The sequence below is a fragment of the Musca domestica genome, unplaced genomic scaffold (assembly GCF_030504385.1).
Source record: "Musca domestica strain aabys unplaced genomic scaffold, Musca_domestica.polishedcontigs.V.1.1 8, whole genome shotgun sequence".
Classification (NCBI taxonomy): Eukaryota; Metazoa; Arthropoda; class Insecta; order Diptera; family Muscidae; genus Musca; species Musca domestica.
Genome location: NW_026712409.1, coordinates 18,520,657 through 18,541,036, shown reverse-complemented (window position 1 = coordinate 18,541,036; position 20,380 = coordinate 18,520,657). Strand labels below are relative to the sequence as shown.

General features: G+C 33.5%; 2 protein-coding genes across 6 annotated transcripts in view; one reads left to right on the top strand and one right to left on the bottom strand.

The window, feature by feature from the left end:
• The window catches only part of LOC101898663 (carnitine O-palmitoyltransferase 1, liver isoform), a 53,206-nt gene extending 34,741 nt beyond the window's left edge, over positions 1–18,465 (top strand). For 2 of the 4 annotated variants that reach the window (XM_005183694.4, XM_005183693.4), the window contains exons 2-10: positions 4,999–5,219; positions 5,289–6,026; positions 6,097–6,296; positions 9,229–9,567; positions 10,953–11,018; positions 14,041–14,173; positions 14,240–14,488; positions 14,562–14,921; positions 17,621–18,465. In XM_005183694.4, the coding sequence (XP_005183751.1) occupies positions 5,079–5,219; positions 5,289–6,026; positions 6,097–6,296; positions 9,229–9,567; positions 10,953–11,018; positions 14,041–14,173; positions 14,240–14,488; positions 14,562–14,921; positions 17,621–17,761 (2,367 nt within the window). In that variant the 5' untranslated portion in view covers positions 4,999–5,078 and the 3' untranslated portion in view covers positions 17,762–18,465. Of the gene's footprint in view, positions 1–4,998; positions 5,220–5,288; positions 6,027–6,096; positions 6,297–9,228; positions 9,568–10,952; positions 11,019–11,323; positions 11,384–14,040; positions 14,174–14,239; positions 14,489–14,561; positions 14,922–17,620 lie in introns of all 4 variants that reach the window. The other 2 variants (XM_059130903.1, XM_005183695.4) reach the window with 2 other exon arrangements.
• LOC101898494 (peptidyl-prolyl cis-trans isomerase-like 3) lies at positions 18,450–20,151 on the bottom strand. 2 transcript variants are annotated; one of them, XM_005183692.4, is made up of 3 exons: positions 19,806–20,151; positions 18,789–19,025; positions 18,450–18,729 (listed from the first exon to the last, which is right to left on the bottom strand). In XM_005183692.4, exons 1-3 carry the CDS (start codon positions 19,806–19,808, stop codon positions 18,484–18,486), a joined length of 486 nt encoding a protein of 161 aa, XP_005183749.1. In that variant the 5' UTR covers positions 19,809–20,151; the 3' UTR covers positions 18,450–18,483. The 2 variants fall into 2 exon arrangements, with proteins under 2 accessions (XP_005183749.1, XP_011292599.1); XM_011294297.3 differs by lacking the exon at positions 19,806–20,151 and adding an exon at positions 19,703–19,738.
• Between the last annotated feature and the right edge of the window lie 229 nt (positions 20,152–20,380).

The following is a 20,380-nucleotide window of genomic DNA, read 5'->3' as shown; positions in this document are numbered from 1 at the left end:
TATTCGAAACTTTGACCCTTTGTCGGGGAGGTACCAGAAGAAATGATCCAATCTGTAACATCCTTATGACAGATCTTGTGTCGATGGAAATATTGAGATTTGCCAAGATCTTGTGTTGATGAAAATACTGAGATGTGCGAAGTCTGAATGGAATCCGATGTTAATTTCGTGTTTTATGAGCTTCACGAATATTCAAAATTTCGACCCTTTGTGGAGGAGGTACCAGAAGGAGTGGACCCATATATTCCATCTTCACACCAGACCTTGGGTCAATCAAAATATTGGGATATGTGTAATTTGAAGAGGATCGGATGATTATTTCGGATTTTATAATCGTTTTGGTTATTCAGAATTTTAACCTTTCTTTGGGGGAGGTACCAGAAGGAATGGTCCGATCTCTACTATCTTTATAACAGGTCTTGTGTTGATGAAACCACTGAGATGTGCCAAGTCTGAATGGAATTCGATGTTAATTTCGTGTTTTATGAGCTTCGCGAATATTCTAAATTTTGGAACCATTGTGGAGGAGGTACCAGAAGCAATGGACCGATATACTCCAACTTTACACCAGATATTGAGTTAATAAAAATATTCGGATATGTGTAATTTGAAGATAATCGGACTCATACATGACATTTTATAAGAGTTATAATAATTCAAAATTTTGACCCTTTGTGGGGGAGGTACTTGATCGAGTGGACCAATATTGTCCATTATCTCACCTGACTTAGCACTGATGGTAATATTAGGATTTGCTAAGTTGGAGCAAAATCGGATTATCCATTCTCTTTCTGTGCAGTAAATTATTTTCTTTGAAAATGTTGACATTTTGTGGGGGAGGTACCAGAAGGAGTTGACCGATATTGCCCATCCCCGGAATTCGATCTAAGTTTGAAAATAATATTACGATGTACCAAGTTTGGGTAAAATTGGATACTTCCTTCAAGAGTTATCGTTCACACTTGCCAGCCAGGCAGGCAGACAGACGGATGGACGGACGGAATTCGCTAGATCGACTCCAAATGTCCGGAAACGGATTTAGTCCAAAGAGACCTATGGTCTAAAACCGTAATGTCCATGGGGCATTTTTTGGCTGTATCAAATGATATATACCCTCTGCAGCCCTATGGCTGAGGGTATAATCATACATGTCGTCGAATTAATATGATTTTTAGAATGAATTCAATTTTTCTGATTAGACTCTCAAACATATCTTCTATAAATGCGATAATACGGAATGGGAAGTTATTTGAAATTCCATTTTTATGCTGGTGTTTTTTTTTTAATTTTCTTCTTTTCTTCCTCGAATAATTTATTGGAATTTGCATTAAAGCGGTCTAACACGAGCCATTTATTCAAATAGCCTAATTCAGTGTGTGGTTTATTTTTTTGCCAACATTTATTTGGACTTTGTCCCACCTAAAAATGTATCTCTTTTTTTTGGTTAAGATGATTTTTTGTATTTCACAAGAAAAAGACACGGACTTTGATCTCCCCTCCCAAAAAAAAAATACTTTGTCTGCTGGCGTTTTATTTATTTTTTGTTAAAAGATAATTTTTAGTAGCTCTTTCAAACAAACAAAAACAAAAAAACGCAATTCCACAGAAATGTTTGCATATCAAATCAAAAATAAAAAATTATAATCTTCATTTTTTTAACGCCTTTCTATCAAAAATCTTGGAATTGGTATTTGGGTTCCAGAACTTGCTTTAAATATAATTGTGTGGAATTTTCTTTATTTTTATTTATTTTTTTTTTTTTTTTGAAATGTATTAAATCGCTTGTTTTTTTTTTTTGTATATTTCTCTTCTTCCCTCAACCATTAAAATATTTAACTGATCAATAAAAAAAATCACCACAGACAGTTTCGTTTCTTGGCAGACATCTGAAATCAGTCATTTTTTGCGAACACAAAAAAAAATGCGCAAAAAAGAATTTCTTTTAATCGAAATTGATTTTTTATCATATCGCCTCCCAAAAAATATGGCAAGTAAAACAATTTGTTTTATTATCAAAAAAAGAAAAAAAAAATTACCAACTGTTGGTGGTCCCATGACTAATAAAAAAAAACAACTGTCTGGCCCCCATTAAGATTACAGTTATATATCTATCTATCATTCAAATGCATTTTTGATATTCCAAATAAAAAAAAGTTCGAAACGAGTTAATTTTTTTAAAGACGTAAATAAAATTCAAAGCTTAACTGAATTTTTTGTTTTGAAAGAACCAAAAAAAAAAAACAAGTTAGAAAGTATTAACGACAGATATGACCAATCAGAGACAGGTCCCAAAAAAACTAAATTTTCCATAAAAACAAGTCAAATAGTATCAGTCGGTTTTGTCGACAGATGTATACCCCCAGCCTTGAGTTTTGATTATATAAACTTTGATCCTTTATGAGGGAGGTTCCAAAGCAGTTGGCCAATATAGACCAATTCGTAGCTGACCTAAGACTGATAGAAATATTACAACATGTCATATTTAGACTATATAGACTTCTTCCTATAAAATGTTTCCTATGTGCAAATTTTTGGAAAATGTGGTGAGGTAACAGATATAGCGGACCGAATTAATCCACTTCATCTAATACAGATAAAAATATTGGTATGGCCAAAATTTAAAGGAAATCGAACATTTATAATCAATTTTATGCGAAATCATAAATTTCAATAAATTACATATTCAATTTATCGAAATTTATGATTTCGCATAAAATTGGATATAAATGTTCGATTTCCTTTAAAATTAAGCCATACCAATATTTTTATCTGTATTAGATTTCTGGCTAAGAGAAATACTAAGATATAGGACTTGATTCGCATGTTATAACAGTTATCCATATTGGAAATTGTGATCCTTTGTGGGTGAGGTACCAGAAGGGGTTGACAGATGTATATCATCTTCACAACAGATCTTGCGTTAGCAAAAATATTTGGATGTGTGAAATTTGAAGAGAGATGGATGTTTTGTCCCGCGCCTAATTTGAGCGTTTTGTTTTTCAAAAATCTTGAACCCTTTGTGGGGGAGGTACCAGAAGGAATGGCCCGATCTCTACCATCTTTATGACAGATATTGTGTTGTTGGAAATATTGAGATGTGCCAAGTCTAAATGGAATCGGATGTTAATTTTGTGTTTTATGAGGTTCGTGATTATTCAAAATTTCGACCCTTTGTGGGGAAGATACCAGAAGGAGTGGACCAATATATTCCATCTTCCCATCCAATTTTGTGTTAGTAGGAATAATGGGATGTGTGAAATTTGAAGAGAACAAGATGCTAATTTCGTATTCTATGATCGTTTTACTTATTCAAAACTTCGACAATTGGTGTGGGAGGTACCAGAAGGAATGGTCCAATCTCTACCATTTTTATGACAGATCTTGTGTTGTTGGAAATATTGATATGTGCCAAGTCTGAATGGAATCAAATGCCAATTTCGAATATTAGGAGCTTCATGGATATTCAAAATTTTAACCCTTTGGCGGGGAGGTACCAGAAGGAGTGGACCGTTATATTTCATCTCCACCGAAGATTTTGTGTTAGTAGAAATAATGGAATGTGTAAAATTTGAAGAGAACCAGATGCTAATTTCAGATTTTATAATAATTTTGGTTATTCAAAACTTTGACCCTTTGTGGGGGAGGTACCAGAAGGAATGTTCCGATCTCTTTCATCTTTATGACAGATTTTGTGTCGATGGAAATATTGAGATTTGCCAAGTCTGAATGCAATCGGATATTAATTTCGTGTTTTATGAGGTTCATGAATATTCAACATTTTGATCCTTTGTGGGGGAGGTACCAGAAGGAGTGGACCGATATATTCCATCTTCACACCAGAACTTGGGTTAATAAAAATATTACGATGTGTGTAATTTGAAAAGAACCGGATACTTATTTTGGGTTTTATGATCGTTTTGGTTATTCAAAATTTTGACCCCTTGTGGGGGAGGTACCAGAATGAGTGGTCCGATATATTCCATCTTCACTCTAGACCTTGGGTTAATAGAAATATTGTGATGTGTGAAATTGGAAGAAAATCGGACTCTTACATCACATTTTATAAGAGTTATGATCATTCCAAATGTTGACCCTTTGTGGGGCAGGTACTTGATGGAGTGGAGCGATATTGTCCATTTTCTCACCTAACCAAGAACTGATGCAAATATTAGGATTTGCAAATTTGGAATAAAATCGGATCATCCTTTCTCATCCTGTGCAGTAAATTATTTTCTTTGAAAATGTTGACATTTTGTGTGGGAGGTACCAGAAGGAGTGCAACGATATTGCCCATCTACGAACTCGATCTAAGTTTGACAATAATATTACGATGTACCAAGTTTGGATCAAATCGGATACTCCCTTCGAGAGTTATCGTGCCAACCAGCCAGATAGACACACAGACGGACGGACATTGCTAGTTCGTCTCCGAATGTCCTGAAAAGGATTTGGTCCTAGGTCCTTTGGGACCTAGGGTCTAAAACAATTATTTCTCATGAGGGACGTTTTGGCCGTATCTCTAGCCATATGGCTGAGGGTATAATAACAAGTTAGAAAGTAGCAGTCTTATTAACGACAGGCATATTACCCAAGAATATGACCAATCAGGGACGGGGTGAGAGTTACTGATAAAAAAAACTAATTTTTCGATATTGAAAGTACCAACATTTTTGAAAACAAAAGATTTCGGACGGGCGCTCTCATACGTACGCAAAATAGCACATTATATTTTAAAAACCCTCAGGTTATCACAAGAAAATCTCAAGGCTTTTATAAGATTTTTTTAAATGTTTGAAATTTGTATTTTTTAGCGGACCCTTCTAATAAACTCTATAGATCTTTTTTAAGAAGGTCAACCAATTTTCCTTAGGAAAATTAACGGATTTTCCTCGAGTTTTGTCTCTTTCAAAAATCCATTCAATTTCTTAAATCTAGAAATATTTAAACAAAATTATTTAGACAAATATTAATTTTCAATATTTTTTCTTCTCTTTTCAGTTTGTTTTTCGTCCTCTCCTAATCCACAAAGAGAGCCATACACATATTATTTTTGGTGGGTTAATTAAGCCAGCGGCACCATGGCTGAAGCCCATCAGGCCGTTGCCTTTTCATTTGCCATTACCCATGAGGGTTTTGATATCAACTACGATCAGGAGGTTTTAAATCTTATCTGGACCTCGGGTTACAGATCATGGAAGAAACGCTTGGCTAGGGCCAGGGTAAGTTGAACCATCTTACATTTCCAAAGAAAGAAAACTAATCCATTTCCTCTCTCCCCTCTCTTTTAGAACGGCATACGCAACGGCGTCTATCCCGCCCACATACACAGTCTATGGCTAATAACAGCCATAGCGCTGGGCCTGCATTTCGCCGGCTTTCAAACACCCTTTAACATAGTCAATCGCATACTAGTACACTTACCTGCAAACACAATCAATTGGCAAGTCACGGCTTGCTTTCTAGCCTCCCTAGTTATATGGTTAGGAATATGCTTCACCATGCGTTATACGCTCAAACTACTGCTTATGTACAAGGGTTGGATGTATGAATCTCGAGCGCCGGGTAGCAAGACCTCACTGCGCACCAAACTATGGGCTGGTGCAGTCAAGGTATTCTCAAGTTGGAATAAACCGGGTCTATACAGTTTTCAAGGTTCATTGCCACGTCTGACACTGCCATCGGTGAAGGATACAATGCAGCGTTATTTGCGTTCAGTACGTCCCCTATTGGATGATGAGCAATATCAGCGAATGGAACGATTGGCCAACGAGTTTGAGAGCACCATTGGCAAGAAATTGCAATGGTATTTGATTTTGAAGAGTTGGTGGTCGACAAATTACGTTTCCGATTGGTGGGAGGAATATGTTTATCTACGCGGCCGCAGTCCCCTGATGATCAACAGTAATTTCTATGGTACCGATGCCATTTTCATGGATTTGACCCACAATCAAGCGGCACGTGCTGCCAATATTTGCCATTTGTTGTTGAACTTCAGACGTTTAATTGAGAGACAAGAATTGCAGCCTGTGAGTAGAACAACCTCTTTTTCAATTTTTATAAAATACTAATTTGTGTATATTTTCTTTTTTCATTTAGATCATGGTCCAAGGCATTGTCCCCTTGTGCTCCTGGCAATATGAAAGAACCTTTAATACCGTTCGTGCCCCTGGCCTGGAAACCGATCGCATTGTCCACTACAAAGATTCCAATCACATTGTGGTGCTACACAAAGGCTGCTATTACAAGGTTTTGATTTACTACAAAGGACGCCTGCTGAGACCCTGTGAAATTCAAATGTAGGTTGGAGATAATTTCAGTTTTTTTTTTTCTAGATTGCAAAATCTTAAAATTAAAACCTTAGAGGTCTTCTGTAAAACGGAAGAGCTTTTTCTATAAAAATGAGACATATTGAAAATATATAGAATAGATGATTTGTCAAAGATCTTATTTAGGTTAGGAGATCCTTTAACGAACATAAATTTATATTATAGAAGACTTTTAGAGATCCAAAGAAAACCTGCTAAAAGGGTTTAATTTTTTAATAGACTTACATGAGTTATTTTTGCATTTAAAAAGACTTCTTTAAAAAAATAAGGTCATCTATTCAAGGGAAGATCAATTAATGGTCTATTATCTTCAATCAATTAGAAGAACTTTCAAATGCCCTATCTTAAGGGTTTTTATTTCCATAGAAGTTTTTTCTTTGACAAGCCTTAGAAGGTACTCTTTGATACGTCTTCTATTCCAAAAGAAAAATCAAAATCAAAAATCAAGGGCTTTACTTTCAAATGCTTTTTTTTTCCAAAGCCCTACTTTGTGTATGGAGCATTTTTATGTACTTTAAAATATTTTATATTCTAAAGAGATCTCAGAAGGGTTTCCTATTTATTCCAGGCTCTGAAAATCTTTCCTATTTATAGAAGGTCTTCAGCGTTCCTTATAAAGACTTTAAAAGGCATTGTAAAAGTGGGAAACCCTTTCCAATTACTCAAACTTATGTGGCGTTTCCACTGCACTTGATTCGCTCTCTTTTCGTTGTTTGACCCTTAACTATGAAAAAACTACTTAATTCTTCACACAAAATTTCCTGAGCGAACACTCATATTTGTACATTGTTCAAATCAAATCACTCTCAGAACAACGAAAAAATATGTCCCATCCCTAACAAATGAGAGCATTTATCGAAAAAATTAATTATGACATTTAAAAATTGAAAATAGAAAAATTTAATGAAATTTTGAAAAATTTTGGGAAGACTGAAATTTATGAATGAAAACTACAATATAGAATAGCGTATGTACATTCAAACGAAAGTAAATTTTGTTTTCTCTCTCATCCGAGGTACGCATTTTGTCCACGGGTTGAAATTGCCACAGAAAACAGGAAACAAAAGAGGCAATATTTTCAAAATGGTTGTATCAACAGAAAAAATGTTTGACAAGTGTCTCTCCAGCAGAATTTAAAAATAGAAAAATACAAAAATATGTTCAAAATGTCAACATTCACACAAAAAGTTGGAAACGTGAATGAAAATTATAAAATTAATGTTTTAATAAATCTTTGGGAGAAAAATAATCATTTCTTCTATCCATATTAGTGAGAATTTAATGTATTTTAGTATAAACTCCTATTAAAATCAACAAACAAAATTTTGAAAAAAAGGAATTATTTTACTATGAATTACGAATCGTGCCGTATGAACGGGTTAATTCGTGTACCTAATTCTGAGAGCGAACAACGTTGTTCGGTTTCCAATGGAAACATGCTATTATTTTTAAAGGGTTATTTTTATCTTTAAAAATTTATTCAGTTTCTTAGAAGACCTTATGTTAAAGAAATACCTCCGAAAGGTCTCTCATTTTATAGAGGAATGATAACAAAAAGAAGGTCCTCTTTTGAACGGAAAATCTATTAATGGTCTATTATCTTCAAACAATTTAAGCCCCCTTCAAACCTTTCTAACCATAGAAGCATTTTAAAAGGCTTTTTCTTAGACAAAACAAAAACTTTGGAAGATACTCTCTGATAGGTCTTCTATTCCAAAGAAATTCACTAAAGGAATATTTTTTGGTTGGGACCTTAAAAAAACAATTTTATGTAATTAAAAATAAATTACAGAAAGATCTTCTATTTATAGAGGTCTCCGAAAAGCACTCTTGTTTTTGGAAGGCTTTCTTAAACACTTATAAAGACTTTAAAAGGCATTTCGAATTTTTATTATTAAAGCTGAATCTTTTAATGAACCTTAGACCTTATATTAAAAAAATGCATCAAGAATGTCTCCTATGTTAGAGAAGATATAATATTTTAAGTGGTATTTTTTGAAAATTCGTTCAATCTGTAGAAAATCTTCCAACACAGATCTGAAAACCCTTTTAAATCTCTTCTTATTAAAATATATATTATTTATACGATATCTTCAAAGGCCTGCCTATTTAACAAAATATATTTAAAAGGACGCTTATTTTACGAAATATCTCTTAAAGAATTTCCTTTGCAATGAAGCATCTTAAAAGATATTCTATTCGATCGCCAATTTATAGCTATCCTTTAAAAATTATTATGTAGAATATAAAGATATTTTATAAATATATATATTTTTTTTATTTTAAAAAGTATTTTTATAAAGTACCTCAAGTGTAATTCTATTTCATAATGGGTCTTCTATGTATTCTAAAAGGTCAATCTACTTCGACGTTATAAAATACTTCTACTTTATAAAAAACATTTAAAGTTGTCCCATGAATCAAATCTAAGATATTATGTTCTAAAACAATTTCTAAAGGTGAGAATGCATAGAAGGCTTCTTTTACTGGCCTAAGTCATCGGTTGGCTTTTTTGTAAAATAACAAAGGATATTTAGGTTGTCTTAGTTCAATTTCGTGTTGTACGAAAAAGCAAGCCGATGACTTAAGCCACAAATTCTCTATGTGTCTACATCTTAAAGTCTTCCATTTCAAGGAAGGCTATAAAAAAACACTCATAAAAGTACCCTAAGCAAAATGTTTTATTTTGCAGAAAGCCAGTAAAAACTGATCATAGAAACAAGTTCTTTTACAAGGATCTTCCAAAGATCGTTTTTACAGAATTGATATATTTTACAGGTCTCACAATAGAGACCTTCTCAAAATCCTTTAATATTACAAAAACCATTTCTATACACCAATAGATTTCCCTTTTACACATCCTTCTGTGAAAAAAAAATTAATGTTTTCCTTTTCTTTTCAGACAAATGGAAGAAATCCTAAAATCCAAGGCCACTCCTCTACCTGGTGAAGAACATTTGGCCGCTCTTACAGCCTGGAATCGTTCAAAATGGGCTGAAGCTCGCAATACATATTTTTCGCGTGGTGTTAATCGGGTCTCATTGAACACCGTTGAATCGGCTGCATTTGTTGTGTCATTAGATGAGGTGCCATTCGAATTCGATTTGAATCGTCCTGAGCTGTTGGATAATTTCGGTAAAACTCTGCTGCATGGTAATGGCTATAATCGCTGGTTTGACAAGAGCTTTACCGTGTGTGTGGGTACGAATGGCCGTGTCGGTTTCAATGCTGAACATACGTGGTAAGTGAAATGAAACGAAAATTTTTAGTTTTGAAATATATAAATATTTTGTGGTTCAAATTAGTGGAGGAGTTAAAATTTCCCTACAAGAAAATGCCAGATTATGGGTGAGAAGGAGAGAAAATGTACTTCCAGTGTTATTTTTGATCAAAAAAACTTTTGAAAATATTTTTAAGGACATTTTTCCAAATATTTGAAATATTTACAAAAATTTTCTAAAGGACGTTTTGGTCTTAAAGCTTGGTCTCATTAAAAAAAGGAATTTCTAAACAATTCTTTAAATTTGAATTTAATTAAAAAATCTGCGGTTTTTTTTGAAAAATATTTTCTAAAGGACTTTTTGAACAAACCAAGCATAACAAGTGGAGAGAGCTGAAAATGTTTATAAGTGCGGTTATAAGATTTAGAATATTTTTTCAAAATAATTTTAGTTTAATTTAATTCCTTGGTTCCTCTTCTATTGAGCTTACGATCTCGTCTCTTAGGTAAAAAATGTTTTTTGTCATAGAAGTTATTTTAAAATAACTCCTGGGGAGAATATCCCAGACAAAGAGACAAGGGAACTGATGAGGATTGATAGCTCTTTCTGGTATCCCCGCCTTACCCCCTGGTAAATATTACCATCATTATCCACTAATAAACAATAATAATGGGATTAAGCCTAACTATTTTGCAACAACAAAATACTTCGGTATCCCGAAGAAAAATCATGCCAAGACTGTTCAAAAAAAAATATTATAAAAATATTTTGAAAGGCATTTTTTTATCTAGAAATAGTTTTAAAAGAGCTTTTTCACCTAAAAACCCAGAATTTTTTTGAAAATATTTCTTAAAAATGTATTGACTTAAAATTTAGATTTTTCAAACATATTTTTGAGGGACGTCTTTGAAAACGTGATTTTTATACACATTTTTAAATATTCTATAGGTATTTTGACCTTGAAAAGAATAGTTTTTTTTTTATTTTTCAAAAACAGTTTCGAAAGGATATTTTAATCAAAAAGATTTTAGATTTTAAAGTCAGCTTTTTGTTCATGGAACTTTGGATGATTTTAAATATTATCCAGAGGATTCTTTTATCCAAAACCTTAGCTTAAAAAAAACATTTCTAAAAACATCTTCTTTAAAGGATTTTTTTCCTAAAGACGTATTTTTTAAACGATTTTCTAAATGATTTTTTATTCCTATAACGCCAATTTTTTAAATATTTTTTAAAGGAAGGTAAATTCTCTTTTGGGACCAAAAAGTCCCAGTCATTTTTTTTAAATTAATAATAGAATATAAATTCCATTTTTATATATAAAACGCGAAATAATTTTTATGAATTGGCAAAACTTTTAAAATATATATTAAAATTCAATTTTTTTTATTAAAAACCAAAAAAGGGCCGATGCTGCTGTTTGTGCACACTTGTGGGAAAATATGATGATCGACGATCTAGTGCTCGATGGGTAATGCATAGTTTTGTTTTTTCCAAAAATTATTATTTTTCTCTTGATGTGAAAGCGGTGATGGCCCCCTACAGCGTTGTTAATATGCCCATACATTTTTTTTTTTCATTTTTTCGATCGCATTTTGGTTATGGTCATTTTTTTTAATTTTCTTATGGTTGAAGTTTTTTTTTAATTATTTATTTTTTACAGGTACAACACACAATATTTATGTATATAATTTTTTCTGTTTATATATCTATATCTTTTTTTATTATTTTTAATTTTTTTATTTATTTTCTTGAAATATTTACACATTTTTTTAGGGCTGATGCACCGGTTATGGGTCATACATGGGAATATATATTTGGTGATGATATTTATGGGTAAAAATACCAAACTACTCATTGCAAATATTAGCCAAGCTAGTCCCCAAATATATAACAATTCCTAATCATCCATTCTATGAATAATTAAATATGAACTAACTTACTAATCAAAGATTAAATTTATTTCAACTCAATTGTATAGAAATTAATTTTTACTACAATTTATTTAAGAAAAGTTTCCAATTTTAGTAAAATCCAAAAAAACTGAATTGTTTTATGATGGAAATTTGTCACTAGACATAATTACAATTTTTATATTCCAAACCAATAATCTCATCACAACTAAGAAATATTCAAACATTTTTGGTTTTTCTTTCTTTTTTTGTTTTTGAGTTGAAATAAATTTAATAATATTTTTAAGTCTATAAGCACCGTTATTTGTAAAACATAGTTTGTTGAACTAATTCACCTAAAATACTAACTATCTAACATAACATTCTTTTCGTTATTAGCAAGGCAAGTTTTGTGCTAGTTTTATATAAAATTAATGATACATACTTTTTGAGGTTTCGAAAGGCATAAATAAACCAATTCTGGTGATATTGAGTTATTTCAAGATGAAATGTCGAATATATTTAAAAACTATTATATTTACAGTTCATTTGTAGTGCTGCAATCTAAGGATCAATTCTTTTGGACATTCATTTTAAATGGATATGATATTAAACTTGAAAATATCTAGCGACATATACTTCTCATTTTAAAGCATACTCTTAGGCGCTAACATGCTTTTAACAGCAAAGTAAGGAAAAGTCCAAAGTCAGAAATATTGAAGTAGATCATAACACCTATCAACATTTGGCTTTAGAGCAGTTATAATTTGGTATTAGAGGGAATTAATATATATGAGGCATATCCAATTCCGAACCTTTTTCAATTCCCGAAATTCACTCTATTTGGGCTGATATTAATCATTATTTGCACAATACACCTGAAATCGGATTAAGGATATGTATGGGAGCTATATCCAAATATCTGTGAGTTAAAGCTATATCTGAACGGATTTTCACCAAACTTGATGTACTCGATTCTAGACTGAATTCGGTCGGATGTGCCAAAAATCAGGTCATTTGGACTGATATTGGCCATTTGGTGAACAATAAACCTGTAATCGGATAAAGGATACGTATGGGAGCTATATCCAAATCTTAGCCGATCTCAATGAAATTTGGTTAAGGTATTTCCGAACACTATAAGATATCTGGTACCAAACATCAATCTTGTGGAGAGCATATTACCAATGTGAGGGACTTAAACCCCCAAATCGGATGACACATATATATGGGAGCTATAGCTATATCTGAACCGATTTTCACCAAATTTGATGTACTTACTTCTAGACTGAATTCGGTCGGATGTGCCGAAATTCAAGTAATTTGAACTGATATTGGCCTTTTAGTGCACACATAACCCGAAATCGGTTTAAGATATATAAGGAACTATATCTAAATCTGAACCGAACATGATACAATTTAGCAGAGGTATTTATGGGCCGTATCTGATATCTGGTAACAAATATCTTTCTTGTGTGGGGTGCATATTACGAATGTGAGAGACTTAAACCCCCAAATCGGATGACACATATATATGGGAGCTATAGCTTTATCTGAACCGATTTTCACCAAATTTAATGTACTTGCTTCTAGACTGAATTCGGTCAGATGTGCAAAAATTCAGGTCATTTGGACTTATATTGTCCATTTAGTGCACAATTAACCTGAAATCGTTTGTAGATATATATGGGAGCTATATTTAAATTTGAACCGATTCTCATCAATTTCAATAGGGTTCGTCCTTGTATTGTTTGGAAAATTTCATCTCAATTGGATAATAAATGCGACCTGCATTTTGTTCACCAAAATACATGGACAGACGGACGGCGGACTGACACGCATAAATCGACTAAGAAAGTGATTCTATGAAGATCCTCAAAAGTAACTATGGGTCTAACTCGCTTCCTTCTCTATGTTACAAACAAATGCACAAAGACATAATATCCTTACCACTATGTGTTGTAGGGTATGAATAGATAGATTTATGCCGAAATGAGTCGAAATTGTTTCAATCCATTTTGGACCAAAAAAGGTTAGATATCATCTCACGGTAGCGCTCACCATTCACAGTGACGTTACGATTTGTAGCATCTTAAAAAAATTCCGTCCAATGACCGCACGAAACTTGATTTTTTTTTGGACTCATTGGTAGCTTTTGCAATGCTTCAGACTGATTTTCACTCCAAGATCGACAATTCTGGTTATTTATGTACCCATTGAGCGAAAATTAGATTGGGACGCGATGAATCACTCTTTGCCGTAAATATATTAATTTACGTTATACCTTTTTTTCGTTTAAAAAATCTGGGCAGCGCCTAAAAATATGCTATGAAAAGACGACAAATAAATTTGAACAACTTCGTATACATTTGACCCTAAAAGAATGCGTAAAACATCCTTTAAAACTTAAGCTTGTCTGCTAATGATTGCCAATACTAACATCTATTTATGTGTGTGTGAATGTCTGTATGTAGAGATTTGTAAATTCAAAAATTCAACTAAAACGGTGCTGGTTTTTTAATTTATTTGATTATTTCATTTAACATAAACTAATTTCTTTTATGATTTTCAATTTTTCCTTCCCCCCATTACACCATTTAGATATGATGAAAATGGCAATACCAAAGGTACACCTGAATTCCAACCACCATCGCCCACACGTCTCAACTGGCAATTGGAGCCATGTTTGCCACAAATTGAAGAAGCCACCTTAGATGCTAATAAACTGATTAATGTAAGTCATAACAAAGAATACAACTTTTATTTCAATTTCTAAAATCTCCTTTTCAACTTCTTTTAGGATGTTGATCTCCGTATTTTGGTCCATAATCAATACGGCAAGGGTTTCATGAAGAAATGCCGTCTCTCACCAGATGCTTTCATACAAATGGCCCTGCAGTTGGCCTACTATCGTGATGCTGGTCGTTTCTCCTTGACATATGAAGCTTCAATGACACGTCTCTTCCGTGAGGGTCGTACCGAAACTGTGAGACCCTGTACCATTGAATCCGCAGCCTGGGTCAAGGCAATGGAGAACAAAAACTCCACGGTATGTTAATAGAATTTCCCATTTATTTTTATTTCAGTCTAAAAATAAGTAATTTTATATTCGTCCCTTTTAGATGGAAGAACGCATTGCCCTGCTGCAAAAGGCCTGTGAACGCCATCAATTGGGCTATCAGGATGCCATGTGCGGTCGTGGCATTGATCGTCATCTCTTCTGTTTATATGTCGTCTCCAAATATCTGGAAGTCGACTCACCATTCCTCAATGAAGTACTCAGCGAACCATGGCGTCTTTCAACTAGTCAAACACCCCATGGCCAGACACCGAAAATGGATTTGAAAAAGCATCCAAATTGTATTAGTTCTGGCGGTGGTTTTGGTCCCGTTGCAGATGATGGTTATGGTGTGTCGTACATCATTGCCGGTGAAGATTTGATTTTCTTCCACATTTCGGCGAAGAATTCATGTGCAACAACGGTAAGTAGTTGGGGAGAGGAAGTGAATATTGGGGGAATTAGGAAGGAGATGGTTTTTCGATAACTTTTCGTCTGCCTTTGAACTCTAAAATTGAATATTTCTGGGATAGAGCTATGAATTTTGGTATAGATATTTCTTGGACCTAGATTTTTTTTTTGAAATTTTAGGATTTTTCTGTTCTTATGGGGCAGAACTATTTTTGTTGGAAATAATCAAACTTTTGACCACTTTCGGATAAGGGATCTTCAAGGGTATCCTTTTTAGGTTATGAAAACTGTGGAGAATTTTTTAAACCGATTTTTCTGTCTTTTTGAAATTTTGACTTTTAAGTAATGAAAAAACTTTAACTGAACTTTCGGGTTTCGTCCGATTCATGAGGAAATAGCGACTTTTTACCAAAAAATAAAAAACTTTGTTTTTTATGACCCCCCTTGGAATGGTATCTCAAATTTTCCAAATAAAGTTAAAGATTTTAATCGATTTAGCTGTAATTTAACGTTTGATGGACCACCTCCATACAAAAAGTGGTCATATTTGGGTCACTTTTGGTTTTGGTCCCCCTTTTAAGAGAAGCTTCCATTTTCCCAAATTTAAGGATTTCAAAAACATTTTCAATGGATTTGGCTATAATTTGGAATTTTATTTTAATAGTCAAAAGATAACCAAACAATCTGCCAAAAAATGTTCTACTTGGGTCCAAAATTTTATTGGGTCCCCCTTTGAAGGGTGCTTTAACTTTTCCAAATTTGAGGATTTCAGATGCATTTTTCAATCGATTTGGCATTAGTTTGGCAAATTTATGTTCTCAGTGACAGGAAAATCTCTTTGCAAAAAATTGTCCATTTTGAATCGTGTTTGGGTCTGGTCAACGTTTAAGGGTACCTTAGATTTTTTCAATTTGTGGCTTTCAGATGCATTTTTCAACCGATTTAACTGTAATTTGCTATTTCATATTTTCATGTGGTAGAAAACCTCCATGCCAAAAATTTTCATCGTAGGTCCAAATTTAGGTCTAGGCCCCCTTTGGAATACCTTCTAAATTTCCAAATTTTTCGCAAGCAATTTTGCTGTAATTTGGCACTTCATGTTTTCAAGGGGTAGAAAACCTGCCTACCAAAATTTGTCATCATTAGTCTACATTTGGATATGACCCTGGTTGGAGGACACCTTCAATTTTCGTAATTTGAGAGTTTAATGTACACTTCGCAACCGAATTGGCTGTAATTTGGTATTTCATGATTTCAAAGGGTAGAACACCTTTATGCCAAAAATTGTTATCATTGGTCCACATTAGGGCTTGGACCCCCTTAAAAGGGGGGCTTAGCATTTTCCAAAATTGTAACATTGAGAATCATTTTTCAACCGATATGGTTGTAATTTAGTAATGCGGGCTCCAAAAGGCCGGAAAACCTTCATACCAAAAATTATCATAATTGCTTCACGTTTGATCCCTTTAACCACCCCGTTAATATTCCAAATTTAAGCATTTCAGCCACTATTTGCAATCGAATTGGCAGAAATTTAGTGTTACAAGTTCCTGACATATGATAAACCTCTATACGAAAAATGGTCAATTTGGGATCATGTTTGGGCTTGGTCCCCATTGAAGGGCAATTTTCCGTTTTTTTCAAAATTGAGAATTGCAAATGAATTTTCCAATCGATTTGGCTGAAATTTGGCATTTTATCTTTTCATTCCCGACAAAAATCGTCAACACTTGACGAATTTAGGGTTTGGACCCCCTTAAGAGGTGATTCAACTTTTACAAATACGGGGTATTTAGAGGCATTTTTTTGCTAAAATTTTGCACACATGCGTATTTTGCCAGTAGGCGGGTTAAGTTCGTAAATGGGCCATGTAGGTCCAATTTATCATATAGCCCCCATATAACGCTACCTCCCGATATTTGGTATTTTGATGATTTTAGCGACATTATTCACCGGAATTGTTTCAAATTTGGCATTTGAAGTTCGCAATGGATGCTACAGCCTAAGACAGAAAATTGTCTGTGCAAGTCCACGTCTTCGAGTAGCCCCCATATAAAGGTACCCCACAGATATTCGGTATTTTGATGATTTTAGCGACATTATTTAGCGGAATCGTTCCGAATTTGGCATTTGAAGTTCGTAATAGATACTGCAGCATAAAACAGAAAATGGTCCATATAGGTCCACGTCTTCATATAGCCCCCATATACCGTACCCCCCGATATTCGGTATTTTGATGATTTTAGCGACATTATTTACCGGGATTGTTTCAAATTTCGCATGTGAAGTTCATAATGGATACTTCAGCCCATGTCAGAAAATTGTCTGTGCAGGTTCACGTCTTCGTATAGCCCCCATATAACGGTACCCCGCATATTCGGCATTTTCATGATTTTAGCTACATTATAAACAGATTTTTCTTCAAGTTTCGCATTTAAATATTGTAATAACTTATGACAAAAGTAGCCTATGCAGGCCCACGTCGTCGTATAAGCATTCGGTATTTTTAAGATTTTAACAGAATTTTTAACGGATTTTTTTTTTTTTTTTTTTTTTGGAAATTGCCAAATTTGTACCAAATGGTGGATGGTATTAAAAGTTCGGCCCGGCCGAACTTACAGCTTTTTAACTTGTTTTGATATAATTTTTCGTCCAACAGATCTGCTAATTAATTAATTAATAATAATTAATATCCATTTTTTCTCCTTTCAGGACGTTCATCGTTTTGCAGATAACATTTGCAAGGCCCTAGCCGATATTCGAGCTATGTTCGAGGAAAATATGAAAAAGAATCCTCCACCACAAAAGAAATCCACAGCTGCCATTGCCAATGGTAATTCAACAGCTAAATGATGATGATGCTACCGATCTGGCAGTAATAGACAGAAGAAAATCATCATCGCCATCTGCTTCATACTGATTGCAACATTGATGGCAAATAATTTTCACAATATTACCTTGAAAAATACGGCTTATCATCCAACGTCCAAGATGAACTTGGCTGGGAAGAAGAAAAAAAAAAACTCGTCCTCATACAAAAGTGAAATTAATTTGTTGGAGCATTTGTTTTTTAATTAATATTATTATATATAAATATTTTTTTAGCAATATTAGGTTAAAATATTATTAAATCGTTATGATTTTCATCAATATGGACTATTATGATTATCATTCTTAGCTAAGTTTTAGAGTTATAGCCAAACAAGAAGAGAAGAAAAACAAACAAATCATGGCATTACACTAAAATGATTGTTTCCCTCCATTGGTAGTTGTAGTGCAAAGTGTTCTATTTTCTTTTTCGAAAAATCTTTTATTTTTTCTTTTTAATTCTTCCATAAGAAATCTATCTATCAATGCAATTTTTTTTTCAATATTTGGTTCTGTATTACATTATCGTCTCATCATGTTTCGTTGTTTTTAGTCAATTCCTATTTTGTTTTCTTTACTCATTTATATTAAATTAAGCAAAAATAGTAATTTGTTAAAAAATCGAAAAGTTGTAGAAAAACAATCTTTTTTTAAATAAAAACAATCAACTCACTACTTTAAATACAAAACTATGTTTTAATTTATTTTCATCCGGCAATGGGATTGGCATGTATTGTTACGCTATTTATTTTCTTTTCGGCATGTGGCCGATATGTTTTTGGATTCACCGGCAGTTTTTCCAATTCATCCAGGGCATCAAATCCATCAATGACTCGACCAAATAAGGTATATTTTAAATCGAGATTTGGTTGGGCAGCATAGGTAATGAAAAATTGGCTGGCATTGGAATTGGGACCATTATTGGCCATGGATAGCATGCCACGATCGGAGTGCTGTAATCGCAAAGAGAAAGATTTTAAGAACATATTTCTTATAAAGATTTCCAATTTACCTTTAAATGATCTTTGAATTCATCTTCAAACTTATGTCCCCATATTGATTTGCCATTTTTACCGGTGTTGGTGGGATCGCCAGTCTGCACAATGAAACCCTTAATATTCCGTATAAATGCACAACCATTGTAATAATCACTGGCACACAAAGCCAAAAAGTTTTCACATGCCTTGGGACAATCCTCACAGAATAATTCCAATTTTATGTCTCCAACATCTGTGTGTAATGTGACGGCCTGTAGAAATAAAGTAGGACAAGCATTTTTTGTTTAATATTGAGGTTCAAATGTACACTAGGCAATTGCTTGGCCTGCATAGTAGTGCAAACTTGGCAGAATCGCCATGTAATATAAACAAGAATTAGGCCATATTTCGAAACTACTCTAGTTTGGTAAAAACTCTACAATTTTTTTGAAATTCTTGTTCCGAAATAGAACAACTCTAGTTTAGTAAAAACTCTTTTTTCGAGATATAGGTATTTTATCCTGATTCCGGGAAACTATTTTTTCTTTGGGAACGAACCCGGGACCACAAATTTTTGCACCGAAAGTCCGGGTTCAAGACAAACACTTACCACATGACAGTGTTATTGAAGCGGTTCGGAAGTTATAGTCAAATTATCAATCTTTTTTGCACACAGATTTTTTATAAAACCCCCAAAAAGTAGAAAAAGGGTCCATTATGGGGGTCAACAAAATTGATGCCAAATTATAGCTGATACTTTTAACTTTCCAAAATGCTACAATTTGTGCTAACCTTTTTCCTTTTCGTTCCCTTGCCATATGGATTTCTCTCAATGATTCCCGGGGGTGCTTAAAAATTAAAAACTTTCCTTTCCATTCCTTGCCGTTATAAAAGGATAAATAACATATTCAAGAATTTTCCTAAACTGAGTTAATTCGTTTCTCCTTACAACGATGGGCAATGAGTCCATGTAGATGTGAATGCCGCTTCTTCGATATCTATAACAGGATGTAATTCAATGCCTTAATATGTGTTTTTCTTTGAATACTTACCATTTTCTTCCTTCACACTGTTTGTTTATGAGCAATCTATTTAATTAAACGTATTAAATGTTATTAAAGTAAACTTTATTAGTCTTCTTCTTTTTTTTGTAAATGTTCATACAAGTCGAATGGTTAACATGTTTAACTTAGAACTATAGCCGTCTTGTTCTATCATACAGCGAAGTCGTAAAGATATGCTACTTAGCGTAACATGTGAATGTATTATGTATTTCATGCAAGGTGAAAAGAGAAAATGAGGCTTACTCCCGGCCTCCGCTGCTACGAGCAGCGCTTTGAGAAGATAGGGTCTGCGCTAACAGGGGCCACAATTAGCAGGTCGAAAGCAGAGTTCACCAGATCGAAAAAATTACCTCCGCAGGGATTTAAAAATCAGTTTAGGTCAAGGGATCAACAGATTGAAAAATAAACTTTCAAGGGATCAACAGATCGAAAAGCTATTATTTCCATAGCAAGTAGCGTTTAACAACTTTTTTTATTAAAAAATCATGTTTTAAAAACACAAAGTTTGGTCTTATTTGTCATCAATCAATTTCGGTTAGATTTTTGATAAAGGTGTTTTGATT

Coding starts and splice junctions, on each gene's coding strand:
- LOC101898494 (XM_011294297.3), bottom strand. CDS start 19,723: ATGGACTCATTGCCCATCGTT. Junction 19,026..19,702: donor TGGACTCATTGCCCATCGTT/GTAAGGAGAAAC, acceptor TTATTTCTACAG/GCCGTCACATTACACACAGA. Junction 18,730..18,788: donor AATTCAAAGATCATTTAAAG/GTAAATTGGAAA, acceptor TTGCGATTACAG/CACTCCGATCGTGGCATGCT.